This window comes from Myotis brandtii, unplaced genomic scaffold, assembly GCF_000412655.1.
Source record: "Myotis brandtii unplaced genomic scaffold, ASM41265v1 scaffold582, whole genome shotgun sequence".
NCBI classification, from domain to species: Eukaryota; Metazoa; Chordata; class Mammalia; order Chiroptera; family Vespertilionidae; genus Myotis; species Myotis brandtii.
The window spans coordinates 170,933-192,871 of record NW_005370187.1 but is presented as its reverse complement, the minus strand read 5'-3'; the positions used below and the strand labels follow the sequence as shown (position 1 = coordinate 192,871).

The 21,939-nt window shown below is 42.4% G+C and overlaps 1 protein-coding gene across 1 annotated transcript in view; it reads left to right on the top strand.

The window, feature by feature from the left end:
- Window positions 1-21,939, top strand: part of LOC102253434 (myomegalin) — a 164,954-nt gene that overhangs the window by 5,791 nt on the left and 137,224 nt on the right. The window contains exons 2-3 of the mRNA XM_014550095.1: window positions 11,291-11,346; window positions 12,068-12,219. Coding sequence (XP_014405581.1) covers window positions 11,291-11,346; window positions 12,068-12,219 — 208 coding nt within the window. The remainder of the gene's footprint in view (window positions 1-11,290; window positions 11,347-12,067; window positions 12,220-21,939) is intronic.

The window sequence follows — 21,939 nt, the reverse complement described above, 5'->3', positions numbered from 1 at the left end:
TTCCTTCATCTGTCTCATTAGTTCCAGTCCTTCTCTGCTGGTTCCACTGCAGAAACTTCTTTCTTGCTTGGCCTTCCCCAAGGCCCTTGGGAAGTGGGGGGGTCTCCTCATCATGGCCAAGGTGGAGGGTGTAAAGAAGCAACAGCTGCTGATGTATAGAAAACATTGATTGGCTAAGAAAACTGAATAAATCATAGAACTTCACACAATTGAAGTATATATTTATTTTCCATTTCATACTGTGGAGTATTATTATTCTAAATGTAGAATAGCATGTCATGTGGAGTAATACTTTACTTAATCACTCCCCTAAATTAAAGCTTTTAGGTTTCCAATTCTTAGCTGTTATATAGATCTGATAAACATCTAGGCGCCCAAAGCATCTCCTTCCATAGTTTATTTTTGAATAGTAAATGGTCAGAAGTAGGATAACTACGTCAAACACTTCTAGTTCTTGAAAATACATTGCAGTTTTCTTAGGGTTTAGAATCATATAACTCATATTAATATAAAGGTTAGTACATTCAATTAAAATATCCTTTTCAAGACCTGAGTCCCTATATGGCAGAAGGGGAAGTGAGGCACACACACTGACATATACTAGGATATCCTGTTCAGCGGTTCTCAACCTGTGGGTCGCGACCCCTTTGGCAGTCGAACGACCCTTTCACAGGGGTCGCCTAAGACCATCCTGCATATCAGATATTTACATGACAATTCATAACAGTAGCAACATTCATAAGTTATGAAGTAGCAACGAACATAATGTTATGGTTGGGTCACAACATGAGGAACTGTATTTAAAGGGCCGGAAGGTTGAGAACCCCTGTATGTGAATCAGTAGCAATAGTCCCAGCTTTTACTTCTCTCTGGGGTAAGATGCCTCACTGTTACTACTGTCTCTGTTACCATCTTGAAGTGTTTCCTGAAATAAACAGAAAATTTTAATATAAGAAAGAAAAAGTGGATATAATTTACATCAAAATTATGCATACATATTAGGATGTTGATTCCAAGGAGAGAGAGAAAAAATTGAGGCTGTATTTTGTTATACATACTGCTTTGAAACCAAGTAAGCATATGCTTTTATATCAGGTTGTCACTTGGTAGACAAAAATGTGTCTACCAAGTGACAACATGAAAAGTTTGGAACTGAGTTGGTTTTGGAAAGATTCTTCTGTGCATTACTGTACTGAAGATTTCCAGATTATTGGCACCATGGGAGCAGCATTATGCCGGGAGCTGGCTCTCCAGCATCATTTTATTCACCCTGAGCTAAAATTATTATGAGTGGGCCTCAGTACACCAGTTGTTCCCACCTACACAGCTAGCCTTGCCTTTGTTAGGATAACTCTGTGTATCCTTCAGAGGGTAGTTGCAGCACTACCGCCTTTGGAATTATTTTTGGAACGTAGTTCTGCGTGTTTTCTATCGCCAGACCACACTCTGCACCTTGACCTCACAGTTCTTCAATTCTGATTCACTTCAGTACCCCCTAAGCACAGCCACCCTTTGTTACTCATCTTCACCCCAAACTCCCCATCCCTGTGATCCTTAATTCTACAATTATATTCCCTGACCATAAGGTCAAGTCCCCTATCTCTTCATTCTTTCTGTCTATTCGATTTACCTTATCGTTTAGTCCAGTTCCTCCACTTCTCCGCATCTCCCAGGCCTCCTGCTCTTCATTCCTCTCCCTGCTGAGCATTTGAATTGTTCCCAGCACTGCTTTCGAATCTCTCACAGCTTCAACAGTTCCCACCCTTGGTAACCCTCAGTCATTTTTATTATCCTCTAGGATGCTATAAGCTCTTTTTTAATATATTATAAAACTATACTGAGAAGGAAGATTCTAGATTCGTTCTTTCTAACCTCTGGCAGGTCTGTAATGTTATAACACTTTCTCCTCCTTCACTCACCTGCCTCCTCCCTCCCTCTTCCTCTTCCCCGAAAAAATGCATTCCTCAAAACCTTCAATTTCAATACTATTAAATCAAGATACAAATAGTTTGTTCAGTATTATTTCTATTTTGTAGAATTCACACAGGCATATGAACTGAAGAGCAATACATAAAAATATTTCACAATATTGCCTTTAGGTGGTCGCACTTTTTATTTTTCTCTCTATACCTTTCTCCTTTCCAAAATTTCTAGAGCACATAATTCTTTTCAAATTGTTAAAAATAGACATTACTAAGAAAGGAAACAGTACAAGATAATGTGAATAAAAAGATGAAAGCAGGGGGAAAAAAATCACCTATCTCTTGATGCTTGGTCTTGCGCTCTGACATAGACTGAGCCAGTTGCGTCAGCATACCCAGTGCCTTGTGGGTGGTGCTTGTCCATGAAAACTGAAGAGTACAGAATGCAGTGTCAGGACCAAAAGCAAAAAGCGCAAGCTAAGTTTTCGAAGTGGTGGAGAGCCCATCTACCATCCTGGGTGATATCAGTGTCTTGGCTTATTATTTTATTGATTTTTTTACAGAGAGGAAGGGAGAGGAATAGAGAGTTAGAAACATCAATGAGAGAGAAACATCGATCAGCTGCCTTCTGCACAGGGGGTAGGGGAGATAATTCATTCGGTATTTGGATATCTGATAACCTCATAGGTCAAAGTGAAGAAAATAATTACTTGAACTGCCTTTATCTTTTTTACAGTAGTAAGTGGTTTTTCTGAACCTTGATGGATAGCAGCAAGAAAAATGTCCTTGCCCAGCTGGAGCGGCTCAGTTGGTTGAGTATCATTCCATGACCCAGGAGGTCACAGTTCGATTCCCGGTCAGGGCACATACCTGGGTCGTAGCCTCGATCCCCAGTAGGAGGCATGCAGGAGGCAGCTGATTGATGGTTCTCTCTCATCAATGTTTCTCTTTCTCTCTCTGCCTTCCTCTCTAAAATCAATTTTAAAAAATTTAAAAAATGTTAGTTCCTTTTAGTGAAGACTTAGTATAGGAGCAAAATAGGTCATAAAATTTGAAGTTGTTGCAGATGCACAATGATGCTCGTAGCCCCCTATAGCTACTGAGGACTTAGCACTCCAGAAAAACTGCCTCCCAGAGTTCAGCTGGCCCTGGTCAACCTCAGTGAATACAGACTGTTGAGTGAAGGGTGTAAATTGCAGCCTGTGTTGGAGAAAACTGGATACCACTGTCACAGTGTCAAGTCAGCCCATACTTAGTGTGCAGAGGGAGGCTCGGAGTGATACTCTCTCCTGTCAGAAGGGCTTTGCCAATTAAGCATCCTAGCCTGCAATTTTATAATGATAGGTCTTGAGATAAGAAAAAATTATAATCTTACTGCATTTATCATATGATAGTCTGGTGTTCTGCATCTGTGACTTCTACCCCATTTGCATTTAATTTATATGTTTTTGCAATTATGGTGCCAAGTGGAGGGTAGCTGGCAATATTTGGATCCTGAGAGATATATACTCAGTGTCTCTCTTGGCAAGAGAAGAAACGATCCGAGAAGTCTCAGAGCTTATTCACTAATGGCCTTTCCCATTTGGATTGTGTCTATTCCCATCACCTTTCCTGCCTGTCAGCTGATTGCCTTTGCCTGTTAGGGACAATGCCAATTATCATCACACAAGGGGGTCAAGGCAGGCGTGGATACTTGGAGAAATTTGGCTAGAAATAGGGAAGTATAAAATAATAGATGACTCACTTTTTAGGATAGGACTTCTATAAAAAGTCATATTTGCCACTTCCCTTTTAGGATTTTAGTCATTCGTCACATGGCATCTGTTTATACCAGTACTCACATACTCAAGTGTGAACAAACTTGTGTCAGGATTTGACTCTCAATCCCATCTCCTTCCCACAGCACCACTGCCCACCCTTCCTCTCACCTCACTTTCCAGGTCGCTTCCCTGGAGGCGAGGCAGGTACAAAGGAGGCTCATTTACCCAGTAACTGAGTGGGTACAAATAGGGTGGAGAGGACAGAGTAAAGGTGTGGAATCAGACAGAAACAGTGTTCACGTTTCTGAACCAACTAGCCAAATAGCTGATCTTGGGCAAATGACTTCATCCTTCCAGGTCCCTTATTTCTGCGTCTGTAAAATTGGGGGAGCAGTGCCTATTTTACAGGATTTTGTGAGGATTGAATGAGATAATGCCTGGAAAATATTGGGCACTCAATAGATTATGGCAGCAGCATTGGTGGTGAGTGGTGGTGGTTGTGTAAATAATGATGATGGTCATTTACTTCGAGATTAGTGTTGAGGAAAATTCCAGTGTAAGAAAACATGTTGAACTGTAAAGTTGTGCACAGGCAGTCCAGAGATTGTTACCTGTTGACACCCTTTGTTTCTAAGTTGGCACTGCTTGTGAAACCCTACCATGTAAAAGCTCTCAGAGCCAGAGCTTCACATATTAAAGAAAGTAGGCCACAGTTCTCCTCCTTCAGGCCCTTTTGTATCTGCAAGGGTTGAGTGTGGATATAAACTAAGAATATGATAGGTCTTTTTTTTTCTTTTTTTAAAACTACTTTTTTTAAAAAAAAGTGTTTTTATTGACTTTTAGAGAGAGAGAAATGGAGAGGGATAAAGAGCTAGAAACCATTGATGAGAGAGAAATATTACCAATCAGCTGCCTCCTGCCCGCCCTCCACTGGGCATGTGGCCCGACCAAGAATTGAATCACTACCTCTTGGTTCCTGGGTTGATGCTCAACCACAGAGTCACACTGGCTGGGCCTGAAAGATAAATCTTTGAACATTAGAAAGATTTCTTTCATTTGAACCTGAACCTAGCAACTCATGTCAAGTGTGCTTTAAGAATATGGGAATTAAGAGAAAATGTGTGTTTAGGTCAGTGCCTAATATTGGAAAAGACCCAAATAATCATCAAACTTCACCAATCTTCCCATCATACCACATATATCTCCCACTGTTTGAGAAGGCCACACTGAGCCTAATCCCATTTCATCTTTTATCAAGGACATTCAATAAAAAAGCAATGTAAATTAAATCAAAATATGGTTCCTCATTTTTAAAAAAAATAAGAATTATACCATCCTAAACCCTTGCCTATGCACCTCTCCTGTTTTCTTATGTACCCACACCCATCCTTCAAGGCCTAGATCACATGTTCTCTGTTTTCTGTATATTTCCTAGTGTCCCCCCCACAAAAAAAAAAACAGGACAAAATTATCTCATTTATTTTCTGAAATCTGTTTTAAATCTCATTATTCTAAGAATTATCTCTTTGAATCCTGTCCTCCTCCCCCAATAGACTCTGAGCACCTTGATGACAGGGTGTATTTCTTTTTCACTTCTATTAACAGTGCTCGCCATATAAGCAACTTACATGTTTATGAAATGGAATGAAAAACCCTAAAGGTAGCAATCAGAGGCCATTTTGTTCTCTAAGTACTACTATATATAGCATATTGTTTTCCCTCCTTCTGAAGAAGAAAATCATAAAAAGAAGTTTAAAAGATAGTAAATGCTTCTAAGAGATGGCCTTTGTCCCCAGGCTCAGAGATGTGAAGCAGGGTGGTGGTGGGGGGTGATGAAGTAGGGGGACCACATTGTGTGGTAGTCCAACAACGTCAGTGTGTGCAATTGCCCTGGGAAGAGACCTGAAAAAAACCACCACTCCTTTGGGAGTTTGGACACTCATATGGGAAGAATTAGCCTTAGATTAATGATCTTAATAGGTGAGACTAAGAAGGAAAAAGTAATAGGACCTAGACAGACAACACCTCTTTATAAATAGTTTGGGGTGAGTTTGGTCCAGGGGTACTAATATTTCATTCCATTCAAAGACTTGTTGCACAGCCTGCTTTGTGATGGTGAAGTTGTCCAATCACCATCTTGCCATTGCTCATGTATAATATGGTCCATTAGCATGATCCATTTCTCCTCTCAGTCCACAGATTAAACAGGCCAACGCAAGGCAGTAACGCCACATATGCAGTTTGCAAAGGACGGCTTATGGCTGCCTCATAGAGAATATCTCCCTGTGGGCTCGGTTGTGGTGTCACCCTTTGCTAAGGCAGAAAGACTTAAGTTTCTATCCCTCCCCACAGTGTGATGAGAGACTAGACTGGTGGGACCGGCAAACTGCTCAAACCTTGGAAAGGAGCTATATCGGTGGCCATTTTCAAGTAAAGCAAAATCGAGTGCCTTGGAGATTCCTGACATAAGTGAAACTACCATATGTACTTAGAAAGTTGCTGGAAGAAATGCTCAGAGCACAATTCGACAGCATTAGAGTGTCAGAGTGTAGCATATGGCTTTGGGAGGAGTAGTTCTTTTCTGATCATTCTCAACCTAAACACCCTGGAAAACTATAGGAAAAGCTAGTAATAGGAGATATTGAATGTCATAGTTTGAGTCCAGTGTCTTCATAGCTGCTTATGAGCAAATCATGAAAATGTGGGTAATATACCATCAGAAATTAAGTAAGTGAACAGCCGTTGGGTGGAATGTACTTGGAAAATGCTTGGTTCTTCAAATTAAGCAGAAGAGTGTCCTGATAAAAATTAATGAGTGTAATTTTAGTGTAATTGGTGTCAGTATCAACAGATGAATGAGGTAGGGAGAAAAGGATGAGGCTCATTGAGGGAAAGTGTAGTTCATTTATACTGGAAAAGCTACATTTAAGGGAAAAGCATCTTGGGGGAAAGATCATATATGTCCATGTATGCAGGAGAGCTACAAATGCCCTGGCGAACCACACACTCGCTGAGCATGAGTCAATCATGGACTCATGTTAAAAAAAGAAATCTAGAAACACTTGAATTTTAGAAACTGGGACAAAAGATAAACAAGTTTTTTTCCAGACTTGGGTAATACGGAAGAATTTAGCAACGTATATTACTGCTTTGTGTGTGTGTGTGTGTGATGTGTGTAGGGTGGCGGGGGGCAAGCTTGGAGTCGGTCTGTAACATACTCCAATTCTCTTTGCACTTTGGTTTATCAGATGTCATGGATTGCAATCCCCTGACATATACCCTCTGTTTCTTCACCATGAGCCCCCCTCCCCTGGGGGAGCATCAGATTCCTTACCAACCTTTTGGAGCAGCTGAGTGAGTCCCACTCTCTGGCAATAAGAGGGAACTTGAGCTGTTAATAGAGTTAAAGTGATTTTTAAAAAACCTCCAGAGACTACAATAATCCCATTAACTCGGTATCCATCCAAAGTGACCTCTCTACCCTTTCAGTTATTGATTCATCCTGGGCAGACAGCTAGCTCCGAGTGGGTGTGGGCGGGGTAGAGAAGGTGAGGTATCTCAGGGGGCCCATATGCATGGCCTTGCTGTAACCTGCTCCTGATGGATCTAGAATGTGGAATCTTCAGAGCAAGGAGGATTGAATGAGATCATGTCTGGACAGTTCCCCGGATATTTGGAAAGTATTAAAATGGGTTTTATGCTTAAGCATCTACTAGAATAGAATTGCATAATTATTGTAAGGAACCGTAGAAATTCATGGACTTCTTTTACAAATATTTGAGGAAATTGAAGGCCAGCAGAAGTAAAAGTGACATCATAAGACAGTTAGTAGCTTATAATCACAGATTAATGAAACTTGTGCTAAAGCCAATAGGTTACTCGAGACTGTGTCTTAAAGCAGAAATAAAATCTGTCTGTGCTTTATCAATATCAGGAAAATAGCCTCCAAGACCTGTATGGAGTCTGGCAGGTATCACAGAGAGCTCATGAGTTGGGACTGAGAGGGACTGTGGCAAACTGGAGAATACACCTGTTCTGTTTAAAGGTGGCAGGTTATCCGCGTGTGGGAAGGCAGGCCAAGTATTGCTAGACCCATTCATTTTCCAAGAGAAGTTAGAAATGGGTCAACTTTGTGTTGACCAAATAGAACATGTTGGATGGGCTGAATTTGGCCTGAGGAATGACCCTGTTCCCGGTGGCTACCTAGGTCTATGGGCTGAGCATAAAGGAATTCATCTAACTCGTGAATAGAAGCAGCCAAGTATAAGTTTTAGTCTCTACAGATTTTTCAAGATATGATTCTGGCTGATAGTGTCATTATCCAAGTAGTACATTTATCTCTTTCATTGTTCACTCACAAGGAAAGTTTTTAATGAGAAGTGGAAAAGGAAAGAGGCAGGGGGCCTGGAAGGAACCACCAACTGGTGATCTGCTTTTGCATAATCAAGAGTTGGCAGGTGGTGTGTGTAGACGAATGTGTCCTTTCTGGTACTTTCATGTCCATCTGGAAATTAACAAAGTGAAGATTCGTGCCAAGATCCAGACCTGAGACAGTGAAAAAAGAACATCAACAATTTCGGAACAAATGCCTCCCTGTGAATGGCTTTTTAAAAAAAGAAGCCCTCTAAATCTCTGCCTACAGAATTATTTTTCCAGCAACCAACTGGGAGTATCCAAGGTTTAAGGAATAAGCTAAATGTTGAAAGCATCTCATTGTAGGATTATTGCAATGCTCTCTCTGTTTCTGCCTTCCCCACCCAGCCAGTCTGGTGTCAAAACAGCAGCCAGCCCTTTTAAAACATTCATCACTCAGTTCATCTCTCTTTTAGACGCACAAGACTCCAGTGGCTAAATGCCTTTCAGTGTCCCAAAAGGCTTTAGATAGTCCGTTCCCATCCAGCCTTCCCATTACTCCCCTGACCTCCCCTCCTGCTACTCACCACGTGCTCACTCTGCCCAGCCACACTGGCCTCCTTGCTGTTCTAAAACCACTCTGGCATGCTCCCTTCTAAGAGCCGTTGCTTTTGATTTTCTCTGCTTAGAAAATTCTTCCCCCAATACCCCAAGGCTACCCGTAGTGCTTTTCAGAGAAACCTCGCCTAGTGAGAATCGTCACACATACCCCATTGCTTCCAGCACTCCCTATCCTCATCTCTAATTTTTAAAAGTACTTGTCCCCAGTTTCTAATTATACGCATACCCCATTGCTTCCAGCACTCCCTATCCTCATCTCCACTTTAATTTTTAAAAGTACTTGTCCCCAGTTTCTAACTATACATTTTCCTTTTGTTTCCCCTTTTCTCTAAGCTCCATGAGTGCAGCTATTTTTTTTTTTTTAGTTTTTTAAAATATGTTGTTATTGATTTTAGAGAGAGGGAGAGGGAGAGAGAAACATCAATGAGAGAAACATCCATCCACTGCCTTTGGCATGCCCCCTACTGGGCATCAAGTCCGAGACCTGGGCATGTGCCCTGACCGGGATCGAGCCAATGACCTCTTGGTGCATGGGATGATGCTCAACCATCTGAGCCACACCGCCGGGCAAGCGCAGACGTTTTCGTCTGTTTTGTTCACTGTACATTTGTGCCTAAAACAGTGCCTAAAAACATAGTAAGTGCTTGACAAGTATTTGTTAATAATTTTGAGGTTTTCCCCCCTTCTGTGCTAGGGATGGTGGTCTTTGTTGTGCTGGATAGATACACCTCTTGCTACTGAATATTGGTGTTTTTAGCATTTCCATTAATAGACTTTGATTTCTATGCCAATTCTACTTCCTAAACATATCTTGAATTTTTTGCTTTTCTCCTTCTCCAGGTCTTTTTCTTTGGTTAAAACCATCACAACTCCTTGCTTTCCCTGTCTACCCTTGTTCCCTCCACGCAGTATCACTCAGCAGTCAGAATGATCTGTCTAAAATCTAAACCTGGTCATTTACCATTCATTCCTGATTTAAAATCCTTCAGCGGTTTCCATTGCCCTTCATATAAAACTCAATATCCTTACCCTATCCCACAAGGCCAGACGAAGTCTGGTCCCAATCAGATTTTCTCTGTTCCTTTCCGACTCAGGTTCTTTGCTGTTCCCTCATGTTGGAATACTCTTCTGTTCCCATTTTTCATCTGGTTGACATTCTCTCTCTTTTCTTTAATTCTCACTCAAGAATATTTTTCTTTTCTTTCCTTTTTATTTTGCTGCAAAAAGCTTTATTGTTTCATTTGGTCCAATGCATGGAGAGGGCTTCAGGGTGGTTAAAAGAATGGTTAGTAGTTTCAGGAAGAGGCTCAGGTAAAAGCCAGACACCAGGGGATGTAGAGGGGCCTCTCACAAGTCGTGCTTGTGGGTGAGTCTTTCGAAGAGATATTCGCCCAGCCCAGCCTGGGGGCCAGCGGCCTGCGGAGGTGAGGCAGATGTCGCCCATCTTCTTGATGAGTTTCACCTCCTCACCCCGGAAGTGGTTCTCCAGGAAGTCGCAGAGTTGAGGGTCAGCACGGGTAGAACCAAGGGCACGCCGCTCCAAAAGGGCCTGGTTCCGGTTCCTCTCTAAGGCCAGGGTGGCTTCCATGGCTTCTTGAGTTTTGCCCACTCATCTTGGGAAGGCTTCAGCATGTCCTGGAAGAGAATGTGGCCACCACGCTTGTTTTGCAACTTTAAGAGATGCTCAGCACCCTCGGGCTTCTTTTTAGAAGTCGCCCCCCACCCTCGAGAGCCACATTGTCTCAGTAAAAATAGAAACCCAGAGAGCGGTAGGCGTGGGAGGCCCACAGATGCAGGTTGGCCAGGTGGTTGACCGCAGCCTCCACCTCGGTGGAATAATTCTGACGAATTTGGGAGCTCATGGCTGTTCAGCAATAAGGAGTTAAGGTAGAAAAAAAACCAGTGTGCGGCTGGTCCCCGAGGTGGGTCTGAAGGTGGTGACTGGATAAGACACAGGAGAGGGGTCGGAGGCTGGAAGAAGGGGCGTCCCTGGGTCTGTTCCGTCCAAACACTGTTGAAGCAAGAGACAGAGCGGGGACTGACGATACTTTTCTGTTGATTTTTAGAGAGAGTGGAAGAGAGAGGGAAAGACAGAGAGAAATATCCATGTGAGAGAAACACAACGATTGGTTGCCTCCTGCACACACCCTGACCAGGGCCCAGGCTGGGGAGGAGCCTGCAACTGAGGTATGTGCCCTTGACCAGAATCGAATTCGGGACCCTTTGGGCCGCAGGCCGATGCTCTATCCACTGAGCCAAAAGGGCTAGGGCATGGTTGACGTTCTCTTTATCTCAGTTTTAATGTCCCCTATTCTGAGTTTCTTTCAGTCTCTCTACTAGTTAACTTACTCTGCATTTTCCTTCATAGCATTTGCCACTTGGTAATTCAATGCTTGTGGAATTGTTTAGTCTATGGCCATCTCTAGGTGTACTACTGATTGAGGATAGAAACCCTACTGGTGGGGTTTGTCTTTGTAATTCCAGCACTTACCACTGTCCCTGAAGCATAGTAGGAGTTTAGTGAATACTTGTGGAGAAATAAATGAAAACAGAACATAGGTAGGTGTCTTGTCGCCCCAGGGATTGGGGACCCGGTGAGAGGTTATCTCATGAATTATTTGTTTCTCTTTACAGAGATTATTTTGCAGAGGATGATGGGGAGATGGTACCCAGAACAACTCATGCAGCAGGTAAGGAAGCTATGGGCCTTGTCTTGTTAAATTCTTGGTTTCCTGCTGGTCATAAATCCCTTGAATCACAGACCTTTAAATTCACCATGACAGTGTCCTCAGACTTTTTGTGAATTTTCAAACATGCTACTGTGGCATGTAACTCCTCACCTGGCCAGCACATGCAGTGAATCTGTATGTGAACTCTTTAGACTTTTAATGATGCTGTAATTGCAAGGTTAGAGTCACTTGTAAATTGATTAAAATAGAGTCTGCCAGAAATCTTCACTGTAATATACCATTAAAATGAGTATAATAACAGTGTCAAGCTCACAAGTGAGGTTAAGTGGGAAGAGCTCTTAGAACAGAGCCCGTGAAGGAATAAGCACCCAGTAAATATAGTTATTAATGTATTCGTAATACTTTCTCATCATTACTGCCCTAACATTAGCCAGAGAGCTACCTAAATTACAAAACCAGTGTGAAGATAGCTCTCTCTTTTCAGGTTTTCACAAAAACTTAATCATTTGAGGATTTCACTTTGCTAAGTGATCTGCCTTTTTCATACCAGCCTCAGAGCACAGATAGTTCATATGCACAATGTGGGGAAAAGTTTATAATTGGAACATGTTAGGGACTTCAGAGTCACTTAAAACTAGCATTTGTAGTTGCGTATGTTAATCTACAAGGATCACAGTGCCACCGTTATGTGACATCATCTGTTGTTCTGTTTCACTGGCAGCTTTTCTCAGTGACACTAAAGATCGTGGCCCTCCAGTGCAGTCACAGACCTGGAGAAGTGGTGAGAAGGTCCCCTTTGGGCAGACACATTACCTGAGAGCCTTTGAAAAAGCCCCTCAGGTGCAGACCCAGGCTCTCCGAGACTTTGAGAAGGTAAGTCACATGGGTGGGTAGTTACTATCCCAACTAGGAGGAGTCCCATAGGTAGTGATGTCTTATAAAACTATGATCCATGGCTTGCTCTGGTGTGGGCGTTCTTACCATAATGGCGCCTCTTGTACGAGCATGTGCCCCAATAAGCATCTGCACTATTAGCTGTGTGCCTGAGCGCTGTGGTTTGTGGGCAGTGAGTGGCCTGAGGCCACGATTCTGCTGCCTCGCCATTTTTATCCCTGGTTTACTTCTCAGATCAATTCAGGAGGTTTAAATGGCACCTGAGCCCAGGGAATCCAGTCCACATGGCTGGCATTATCCTCTCTGTAGCTGGCTTGGACACAACTCTACACATCTGGATACTGTCTGTGGTGTGAGGCGGCTCAGCCACAACCATTTGCTGCTCAACAAGAATCTGTCATTGTGGCTCAAAACTCCTGCTTCAACTCTTGACGTGCTCAGCACCTTGATATGTTTACCCTTAGATTTGGCCAGGCCAGATTATGGATAATGTAATTCAGGACCCCAGCTCCCTGTGTCCTGGATTGACCCCAGGAAGGCTGTACAGTAGAACCCATCTTCTGGCATTTATATGGCCTGCACAGTAAGACTCATCTACTGGCATTTATATGGCCTGGAAAGAGCACCCAGGATTTCTTACACCCTTGTGTGCTAAAAATAGAAATAGTTCTTTGGTGCCCCCTGGGGGTTACCCAGGTATCAGGCCACACACCAGTACTGTGTAGATGTACTCCGACCCGTGGGTTTCTTCTATTCTTCAATTGATAGCTTTTGACATAAAATAATAAAATTCCATTTTCAAAACAGGGCTAATAAAGCCGTGTTGACATGGGTTTGCCCCGCCTTCTCTCAGTTTTTAAATAGAAATGTTTCATTAGGACCTACTGTGCATCCTACCAGATTTCCTGTGGACAGAGAAGATGTGCCACGTCCCGTGGGCTTGAGAATTAAACAGCTTGTTCTTGCTTTGGCTTTGTTTTCACCCAGTGTTGTCATGGATACTGGGTGTGTGTTTTTTAAGACACAGAGAGTTTGCAGGAATATTAAGTGGCTTTTGAAGACTAAACCTCTGAACCGATGTGGTGCTGATGGTGGGAGTCGGGCTGGTAACACCCAGCCCCTCCCTCTTTGTTCACCTTTGGATTCTGCGTAAGCACCCAGGGGTGAGCAGAGTGACAGGGCTCCTCAGAGCTGGGGGCGGGGCTCTTGGAAAGCCAGTCTGCCTGCAGGTTCCTTTTGGTTGAGAGGCCATTTGGAACCTGGAAGTCGGGGGGTGTCACCTACACTGACAGAATGAATGGCCGGATGCTGTGGGGGGAGGGGAGATAAAGGGCCGAGTTGGGTGACAAACAGAAGTCACCTGACGTTCAGGTATGGAGGTCTAAGTCCTTTTCTCTTAACATCCAGGTCTAAGATCCCTGATCAGTCCTTGTTCTCAATGCTGGGGACCATGGACAGAAACCGAGGCAGGACACAGAAAAGGCCAATAGATATTTAAAATCTCTCTCCGTCTAAGTCCTTTTCTCTTAACATCCAGGTCTAAGATCACTGATTAGTCCTTGTTCTCAATGCTGGGGATCAGGGACAGAAACCGAGCCAGGACACAGAAAAGGCCAATAGGAGATATTTTAAATCTCTCTACCCTGTGTGTCAAGTAATACATAAGTAACAAGGGCTATGACACTTTTTTGTCAGAAATGTCATTGCTGGGACTAAGAAACTGACTTTTTCAGGGTTATGGAGTTTATGTACCGTGATTATAAATCCAGACAGGTTATTGGGTCAGAAAGATTCTTACATGTAAATGGTGTTGAGAAAAACTCCTTTCATGCTTTCCCCAGCATGTCTGGGATGAGGAGAATAGAGCAGCAGGTAGACAGTACTAGCTATCACATCTTGATCACTTTCTATGTGTCAGGTACTGTTTTAAGTATGTGCAGTATTATCTCACTTAATGAGAGTGGGGAGAGAGAGAAGAGGTGAAGGGAGGGAAGGAGAGGGGAGGAGAGGAGAGAAACATCTATATGAGAGGAACATCAATCAGTTGTCCCCCCACCCCCACCCCCAGTACTTGCACAGATGAGGGATTGAACCAGAAACCTAGGTATGTGCCCTGACTGGGAATCAAACCCACAACCTTTTGGTGTAGGGAAGATACTCCAATCAACTGAGCCACCTGGCCAGGGCAATACTTAATATATTTTATTTCAACTATTTTTTAGTTCATTTTTTCTAATTTTGAAATAGATATTATTACATCTGTTAGACCGATGAAGTGACCAAGACTCAAATAACTTACCTAAACCTATACTGGTTTAAAGTGACAGAACCATGATTACTCCAGTAATTTCCAAGGTTTCTAGGGAAATGAGTGGACCATTCAGAGAAAGAGTTAGATTGGCAAAATGTGCCTAGTGTGGTTTTATGTGTAGAATCGAATGGCAGATGCTATAGAAAAGCTATGGAGATGTGGGGGCCTGTGGCCATAAGGTCTAAAGGAGACCTCCACTGCTTTCTCCTGTTTACACATCTATAATAATAAAAGCATAATATGCTAATTAGACCAGACGTCCTTCCGGATGACTTTCCGGACGAAGCAGGGGCTGCGAGGGAAGCCCGGGTCCCGGGTGCAGCCGGGGGAAGGAAGGCCTAGTCTTGCAAGAAATTTTGTGCATTGGGCCTCTAGTTTTTAATAATGTTGTCTTGAACATGAAAATACCAGCAAACCCAGCTGCAGTGTTTGCCTAATTATAGTGTGATGCCAGGTTTCCCTGGTTGTCTGATAGTTTGAATCCAGCCACAGTGAGTCAGCTGGGTGAGGCTCCACCCATCCTGGAAAAATTTTCCTCTTGAATCTTGAAATCTGTGTGTGTGAATGTGTGTGGTGGTGGTGGTTGGTGGGGGTGGGAGGACAAGTCCTAGAAGGGACTTTTCTGTCTTTCTGGAGATCCGAATTCTCACAGTCTGGGTCTCCTGTTCTGGGTTAGGTGAATCGGGATCAGCTCTCCGCTGGCTTTAGGTCCAGCAGCTTCAGTGCTTCTTGGGAGTTTCTCTCTAATTACAGCCTTGGGAAGTGAATGCTACCAGTGAAGAGCATGTTCACTAAAAACAAACAACCCGGCAGTTATGCCTCCCAAACCACAGTTCTCCAAGCGTACTGACTTCTTTTTTGCTGGTGTTTGGGGCATTCAGAAAGTTATTAGAGGACCCTAGCCGGGTAGCTTAGTTGGTGGGAGTGTTGTCCCCATATGCCAAGGTTGCGGGTTTGATTCCTGGTCAGGTATCAAACATACAAGCATTAACCATTGAGTGCACAGGGAAGTGGAACAACAAAATCGATGTTTCTCTCTCTCTTCCTCTCCCTCTCTAAAATCAATCAATACATAAAAAATTTTTTAAGTTATTAGATGAGAAGGGAAGGGGGCAATCCTAAACTTTCAGCAATCATAAGGACAGAATTTTCTTTTTTCTAAACATGACTTTTCAGGAGGATTCCACAGTCATTCCACAGAACTTCAGAAACAATTTCATTCCTAAGCAACATGGCCAGATATGTATCAACACAATCTTTTTTTTTTAAAGAACTATTAATAAAAGGGCTGATTCTGAGTGATGTAGAGGATACAGAGATTCATACAAGTTACCATTCTCAAAGAGTGTACAGTCTGATTGGGGTACATGAAATTTAAGTCATCCAAGATTTAATTTAAATAACAGCTAAGGCAACAGGGGAAGAGATATCACAAGGTTAGAACATTTGCTAAGGAAATGTATGTCTTTAAAACCCAAATATTAGAAAAACATTCTAAAATTTGTATTAATATAAACATGTGTAAATGTCTCTTCTTCACTCAATGAAGAGAGCTCTGTCTTCTTCCTATGGACCTTGAGGAATTTTCATTCCAGTAATAATTTCCATTCCAAAAATAATTTTTAAAAATAGCAACGAAAGTGATGATGCCAGTTAACATCTATTGAGTGCTTACAGTGCCCAGGGCTCTATGAATGCACTTGACTTGCATTATCTTGTTCAGTTCTTATAACAGTAAACCGAGGTTGGCACAACCATTATCTTGATCTGTGCAGAGAGGGACACTGAAACCAGAAAAAGATAGTGATTGTTAGAAAGGGCTGAGCTGGGATTTGAGCAGAAGTGTACTTATGTAAGAGCCTGAACTCTTTTTAAAAATATATATATTTTTATTGATTTCAGAGAAGAAGGGAGAGGGAGAGAGAGATAGAAACATCAATGATGAGAGAGTATCACTGATCAGCTGCCTCCTGCACGCCCCACTGGAAATTGAGCCCGCAACCTGAACACGTGACCTTGACTGGAATCGAACCCGGGACCTTCCAATCTGCAATCAAATGCTTTATCCACTGAGCCAAACCAGCAAGGGCCAGAGCCTGAACTCTTAGCCACACTGTGTTTTAATCCTCACGTGAGGATATTTTTTTATTGATTTTAGAGAGAGAGGGAGGGGTAAGAGAGAGGAGAGAGAGACAGAGACAGAGACAGAGACCAGTACTATACAGGGCCTTGCAAGTTATGTAAAGGGTTTTCATTTTTATCGGAATTCCTTGGGGAACCATCAAAAGCTTCTAAACAGGGATCAGATTTTCCCTTTTGGAACATCCCTTTGGCTTCTGTATGGACTGTGGATTGGAGGAGTCAGTCTAAGGCAGAGAGGCAGTTAGGAGGCTGTGGAGTAGTCCAGACAAAGGTTGGTAGTGGTGACCGATAGGGTGAGAGAAATGGACAGGGGAAAGAGAGATGTCAGAAGCAGAAGTGACAAGACTAAGCAATTGATTGGATGTACGACCTGTGATGGAGAAGAAGCCTAAATATGACCTCCCACCAATTCATCTCTCCATTCCCATCGCAGGGTAGGGTGTCACTTGTTGTAAACTTCCAGAGCACCTTGTACTTTTCCTTTAATAACATGATATATGTATTCAGAGTCTCTCTTCTCTGTTAGGATCTGAGCTCCATGATAGCAGAGACTGGATTCATCTCATTCACTACTAAATAGCGTAGTGCCTAGTTATAGCAGGCATGCCTCTTTTCTTTCTTTGCTGTTTTTTGGATGAATGAATGATATCAAGCTTTCTTGCTTGGGCAACTCAACTAGGTGATGCCATCCACTAAGAAGGGGAACAACTGAAGCAGGCACATGTAGTTCTTGTATAATCATTAAACCACCAGCAACAAAGGCCAAAAGCTAGGAAAGGGGTTTTCATTTTTGGAGGAAAATTAAGGCAATCCTTCTGCTCTTAAGGGACTCTCAATTGAATTGGCAAGACAGTCAAACAGATAATCCCAAGGACAAGAGTAGGAAGCACTCGAGAGGGGCCCTCCCCTGGCTTTAGGGTCAGATAGGCTTCCTTCAGTAGGTGCTATCAGTCAACTCCTCCAGGGCGAGCTGGTGACAGTCAGAGCCTAGTGGGCGGGGAAGAGGAATGGCTTTCCAGGCGAACACTGATCCCAGGACAAGTCCTGGGCAGCAGACAGCATAGTGAATTCAGAAACAGGAGGGTTGTTGTCATGGCTGGAGCACTAGTGTTGACAAGTTCAAGTTGGCAGTGTCTCCCCCTAACTAGCCTCTACTCCTGGTCAAAGCCTCTTTGTTGCAACTATGGTTGTTCATGATACACTGTGAACTCTTAACTCATCCGCCTGGAAAACGTCCTAATCGTGCCTCTGAAATCGCCTTCTTTCCTAGAAAAGTATGGAGAAAGGTTGGTTGGAAATCTAGAAAAACAGGTGAGGCCGTCAATTGATAGGTTCCCCCTTGAGTATTAGAAGCTCTTGCTGGGTTGAACCTACTGTGAACAGACAACATCAAGTCCTGTTGCTATAGATGGAGCCACGCTGATGGAGGGTCGAGTTTGGAGCCTAGGAGCCCTTGGGAGCTGCCAGCATCGGTGCAGCTCAGCTGTCCTTTCTGCTTGGAGCGCATTTCACTGTCTGACAGCACTGCTTCTGGCTGCGCCATGTATTTTTGGAAGTCAGGGATTTTGTTATTTGTTTTGTTTCTGTTTTATAGAGTTCACAGTGCTCTACTGTGGTGATGACGACAGCACCTTGTTATTCCACGATCAGGGGGTGGCGTGGGTGTGTATCTCTGGTGGGGGAGGGCAGCAGGGATATTGTCTGAACCCCTCTCCTTCATCCACACGATGATGCTGCCTGAGATGGGGTTGTTTATCGACCTGATGGAACAGCTCTGCTGTTAGCTCTCTGGGCGTCCAGACAGTTATTTCAAGAAAAGGCTGCGCAGAGAATGGGTATCTGAGTTTTAGGGGAGAAAATGGAATGATAGTAATATGATAGCATTTAAAAGATGCTGGAACTTCAGGAATGATGTTGAAATTTCAGAAACAGAGTTTCAGAAGAAAGATGTGTTTATTGTGCAACTCAAAAGAAAAAAAGGTCTTTGTAGAATTGCAGTCTGCTTTATGAGCAGGCCTCATCACCAGCTGACATCTGGAATGTGGGTCAGAAACCCTGGGTGGGAATGAAAGGGTTGAGGAGTGGAAGACCAAGTTCATTGACTTTGGTCGACACTCTCCTTGTCAGAATGGTCTCCAAAAGTTAGGCATTTTCTTCAGGGTCACTTCAGGAGTATGTTTTTCCTGTAGCAAATCCGAGTGGATCTATATTTCCTTTTGTTTTATCTCAGGATGGTAACAAAACCTTAATTGGTAAAACATAACCCATGAGTTTTTTGTTTTTTAAAAAATATATTTTACTGATTTTGTTTTTACAGAGAGGAAGGGAGAGGAATAGAGAGTTAGAAACATCGATGAGAGAGAAACATCGATGAGAGAGAAACATCGATCAGCTGCCTCCTGCACACTTCCTACCGGGGATGTGCCCACAACCAAGGTACATGCCCTTGACCAGAATCGAACCTGGGTCCTTTCAGTCCGAAGGCCGACACTCTATCCACTGAGCCAAACCATTCAGGGCAACCCATGAGTTTTTTATATTGAGGGCCATTTAAAGGATACTTCATCTAGCCTTTATGTTAGGGCCCCCTAATCTAAGCAGAACATTTTGAAATGATCAGTTCTAAACCACTTGTTTTTAACTGAAACTTTATCATAAAAAAAAAAATCAGTTAAGCTCCTTTTGTGACAGGACATTTACTCTCATAATGTAAGTGCTCAATAAATATTTGGTGAATGGCCCTAGCTGGTTTGACTTAGTCGATAGAGCACTGTCCTGTGGACTAAAGGGTCCCAGGTTCAATTCCGGTCAAGGGCATGTACCTTGGTTGCAGGCTCCTCGCTGGCCTAGGACCTGGTTGGAGCTCGTGCAGGAGGCAACCAATTGATGTATTTCTCTCCCATCGATATTTCTCTCTGTCTTTCCCTCTCTCTTCCACTCTCTCTAAAAATCAATGGAAAAATATCCTCGGATGAGGATTTAAAAAAAAAATTGGTGAATGGATGTGTGGATGGAGTGTGACAATAAGTTTACTATATCCAACTCTACTAGAGAATGTATCCTTTTATCTAGCTATTTTACAAACAACAGGAATGTACAAAGACTAATAAAACACTGTCATTGTACCCAATATCTAAATTATACCAAATATTATTTTCACTGTATTTGCCTCAGATTAAAAAAACAAAAGTTAGCATTTCAGATGCAGTTACAAGCTTCTTGGTAGCCTATCCAGATCTGTCTCCTGACTCCTTTCCTATAGTTAATTACTAGTAAGTAATTTTCCAATAGTTAATTACTAGTAAGTAATTTTCCCAAAGTTACACAATTAGAAAATAGCAGAGCTGGGATTTGAGCCTACATCTCCTTGGTTCAAAAGCTTTTGCTCTTTCCACAATGCCCAGCTACTTCACCTAGATAAATATTCATAACAGTGATAATATTTGTTGCCTATTTGTAAATGAATAGTATGGTGTCAAAAGTTACTTAAAATAGTATTCTCCTGTTTCTCTGTTTACCATATTATTTAAGGCTATTTTTACTTTCATGCAATATAAAGATATGAATTATAACAGATATCAAATTAATATAGTTTAAATTGCAGAAGTGCTATTATATTTGAAAAGAATGTGTCAATTAACACATTGTGGACCAGTAGTTTTATTGCTAGCTTTACCCAGTGGCCAGAAAAGTTTCTATTGAATGAGTACAAAAAACGTTTTACATAAATGTTATAGGCACGCTTTAAAATTAAATACCCATTGCATTTTGAAGTTACTTATTACATGTTCTTACAAGCTAATATCTTTTAAAGAATTCTTGTGATTGGCCACAAACCTTAGAATAGGAAACACAAGAATTCTCGTGATCCGTCCCCAATGTATTAAGATGATTAATCATTTGTAGCAGAGTGGAAGTTTATTTTTAGGAGAGAGAATGGTAAAAGATTAGTATGTTTTCAAGCATTTCCATTTAGAAGAGCTATGTGGGGGGTCTGAATATGATCAGGCAAATGTGAAGCTGAGTTTTTTTTAAAAGACTGACTTGACAGTTGTTTGTGTTAATGGGGCATGACATGCGACAGCTGGGTTGTAATCCGCCTACTATTGTTGGCATTGATCGAGTCCTTATTAAAGTCTTATTTCCAGTTTGAACTAATACATTAAGAAGCAGAAGAAATTAAGGAGAGAGCAGGGGAGAGCCATTAATGTTTGGAAAAAAAATATTTTTAGGGAAGAGTAAAGGTTTTCAATGCACTGTGTGAGAAAGAAAGAACAAAGACCGAAGCACTGAAAAAAGAGGTAGGGCCTGTCCAACCTGGCTCAGTGTTCATTTCCTCAGTAATTCAGAGCTTAACAAAAACACATGAGCCCGGGGGAGAGGTCCTGGTTCAGTAGGTCTGGTGTGCATCTTGGGGATGTGCATTTTTTTTTGCTATAAACAACAGACACAAGCAATAAATAAAACAATTTTCCGAGTAAGCAGTTTCTGGCCCTCCCCAGCCCCTGGCCTTTCTCCTCACCCTTTGTCTAAATTGAGAGCCAGGATGTGCCTAGAGCAGTGGTTCTCAACCTTCCTAATGCGCGACCCTTTAATACAGTCCTCATGTTGTGGTGACCCCCAACCATAAAATTATTTTCGTTGCTACTTCATAACTGTAATTTCGCTACTGTTATGAATCGTAATGTAAATATCTGATATGCAGGATGTATTTTCATTGTTACAAGTTGAACATAATTAAAGCATAGTGATTAATCACAAAAACAATATGTAATTATATATGTGTTTCTGATGGTCTTAGGCGACCCCTGTGAAAGGGTCATTCGATCCCAAAGGGGTCGCAACCCAAAGTTTGAGAACCGCTGGCCTAGAGGCTCCTTATCCTGACTTTCAAGATCTCCCGAAAATGGTTCTTCACCCCCATCCTCTCTGTTCCTCATTACAGGACAGTATGTGCCATTGTCTCCGTCCAGTTGGCTCTCTGCACCTTTGCTTAAGCTCCACCTGCCTTGATTGTCTTACATTCTCCCCCAAGCCTAGCCACACGAGACTCATCCTTTAAGGAGAGCCGAGATGCCAGTTCTTTGTGGAACCTTCTGACAGCTCTCCTTCCTAATTTCTAAGGTTTTTACAATTTGTACAGTTCAGATTGTCCTTGAATTGTAATTTGTCATATATTATACCCCATTTGTTCAGAACTCATACAAAGTTCAGATTCTGCATTGTGTATCAAAATTAGTCAAAAA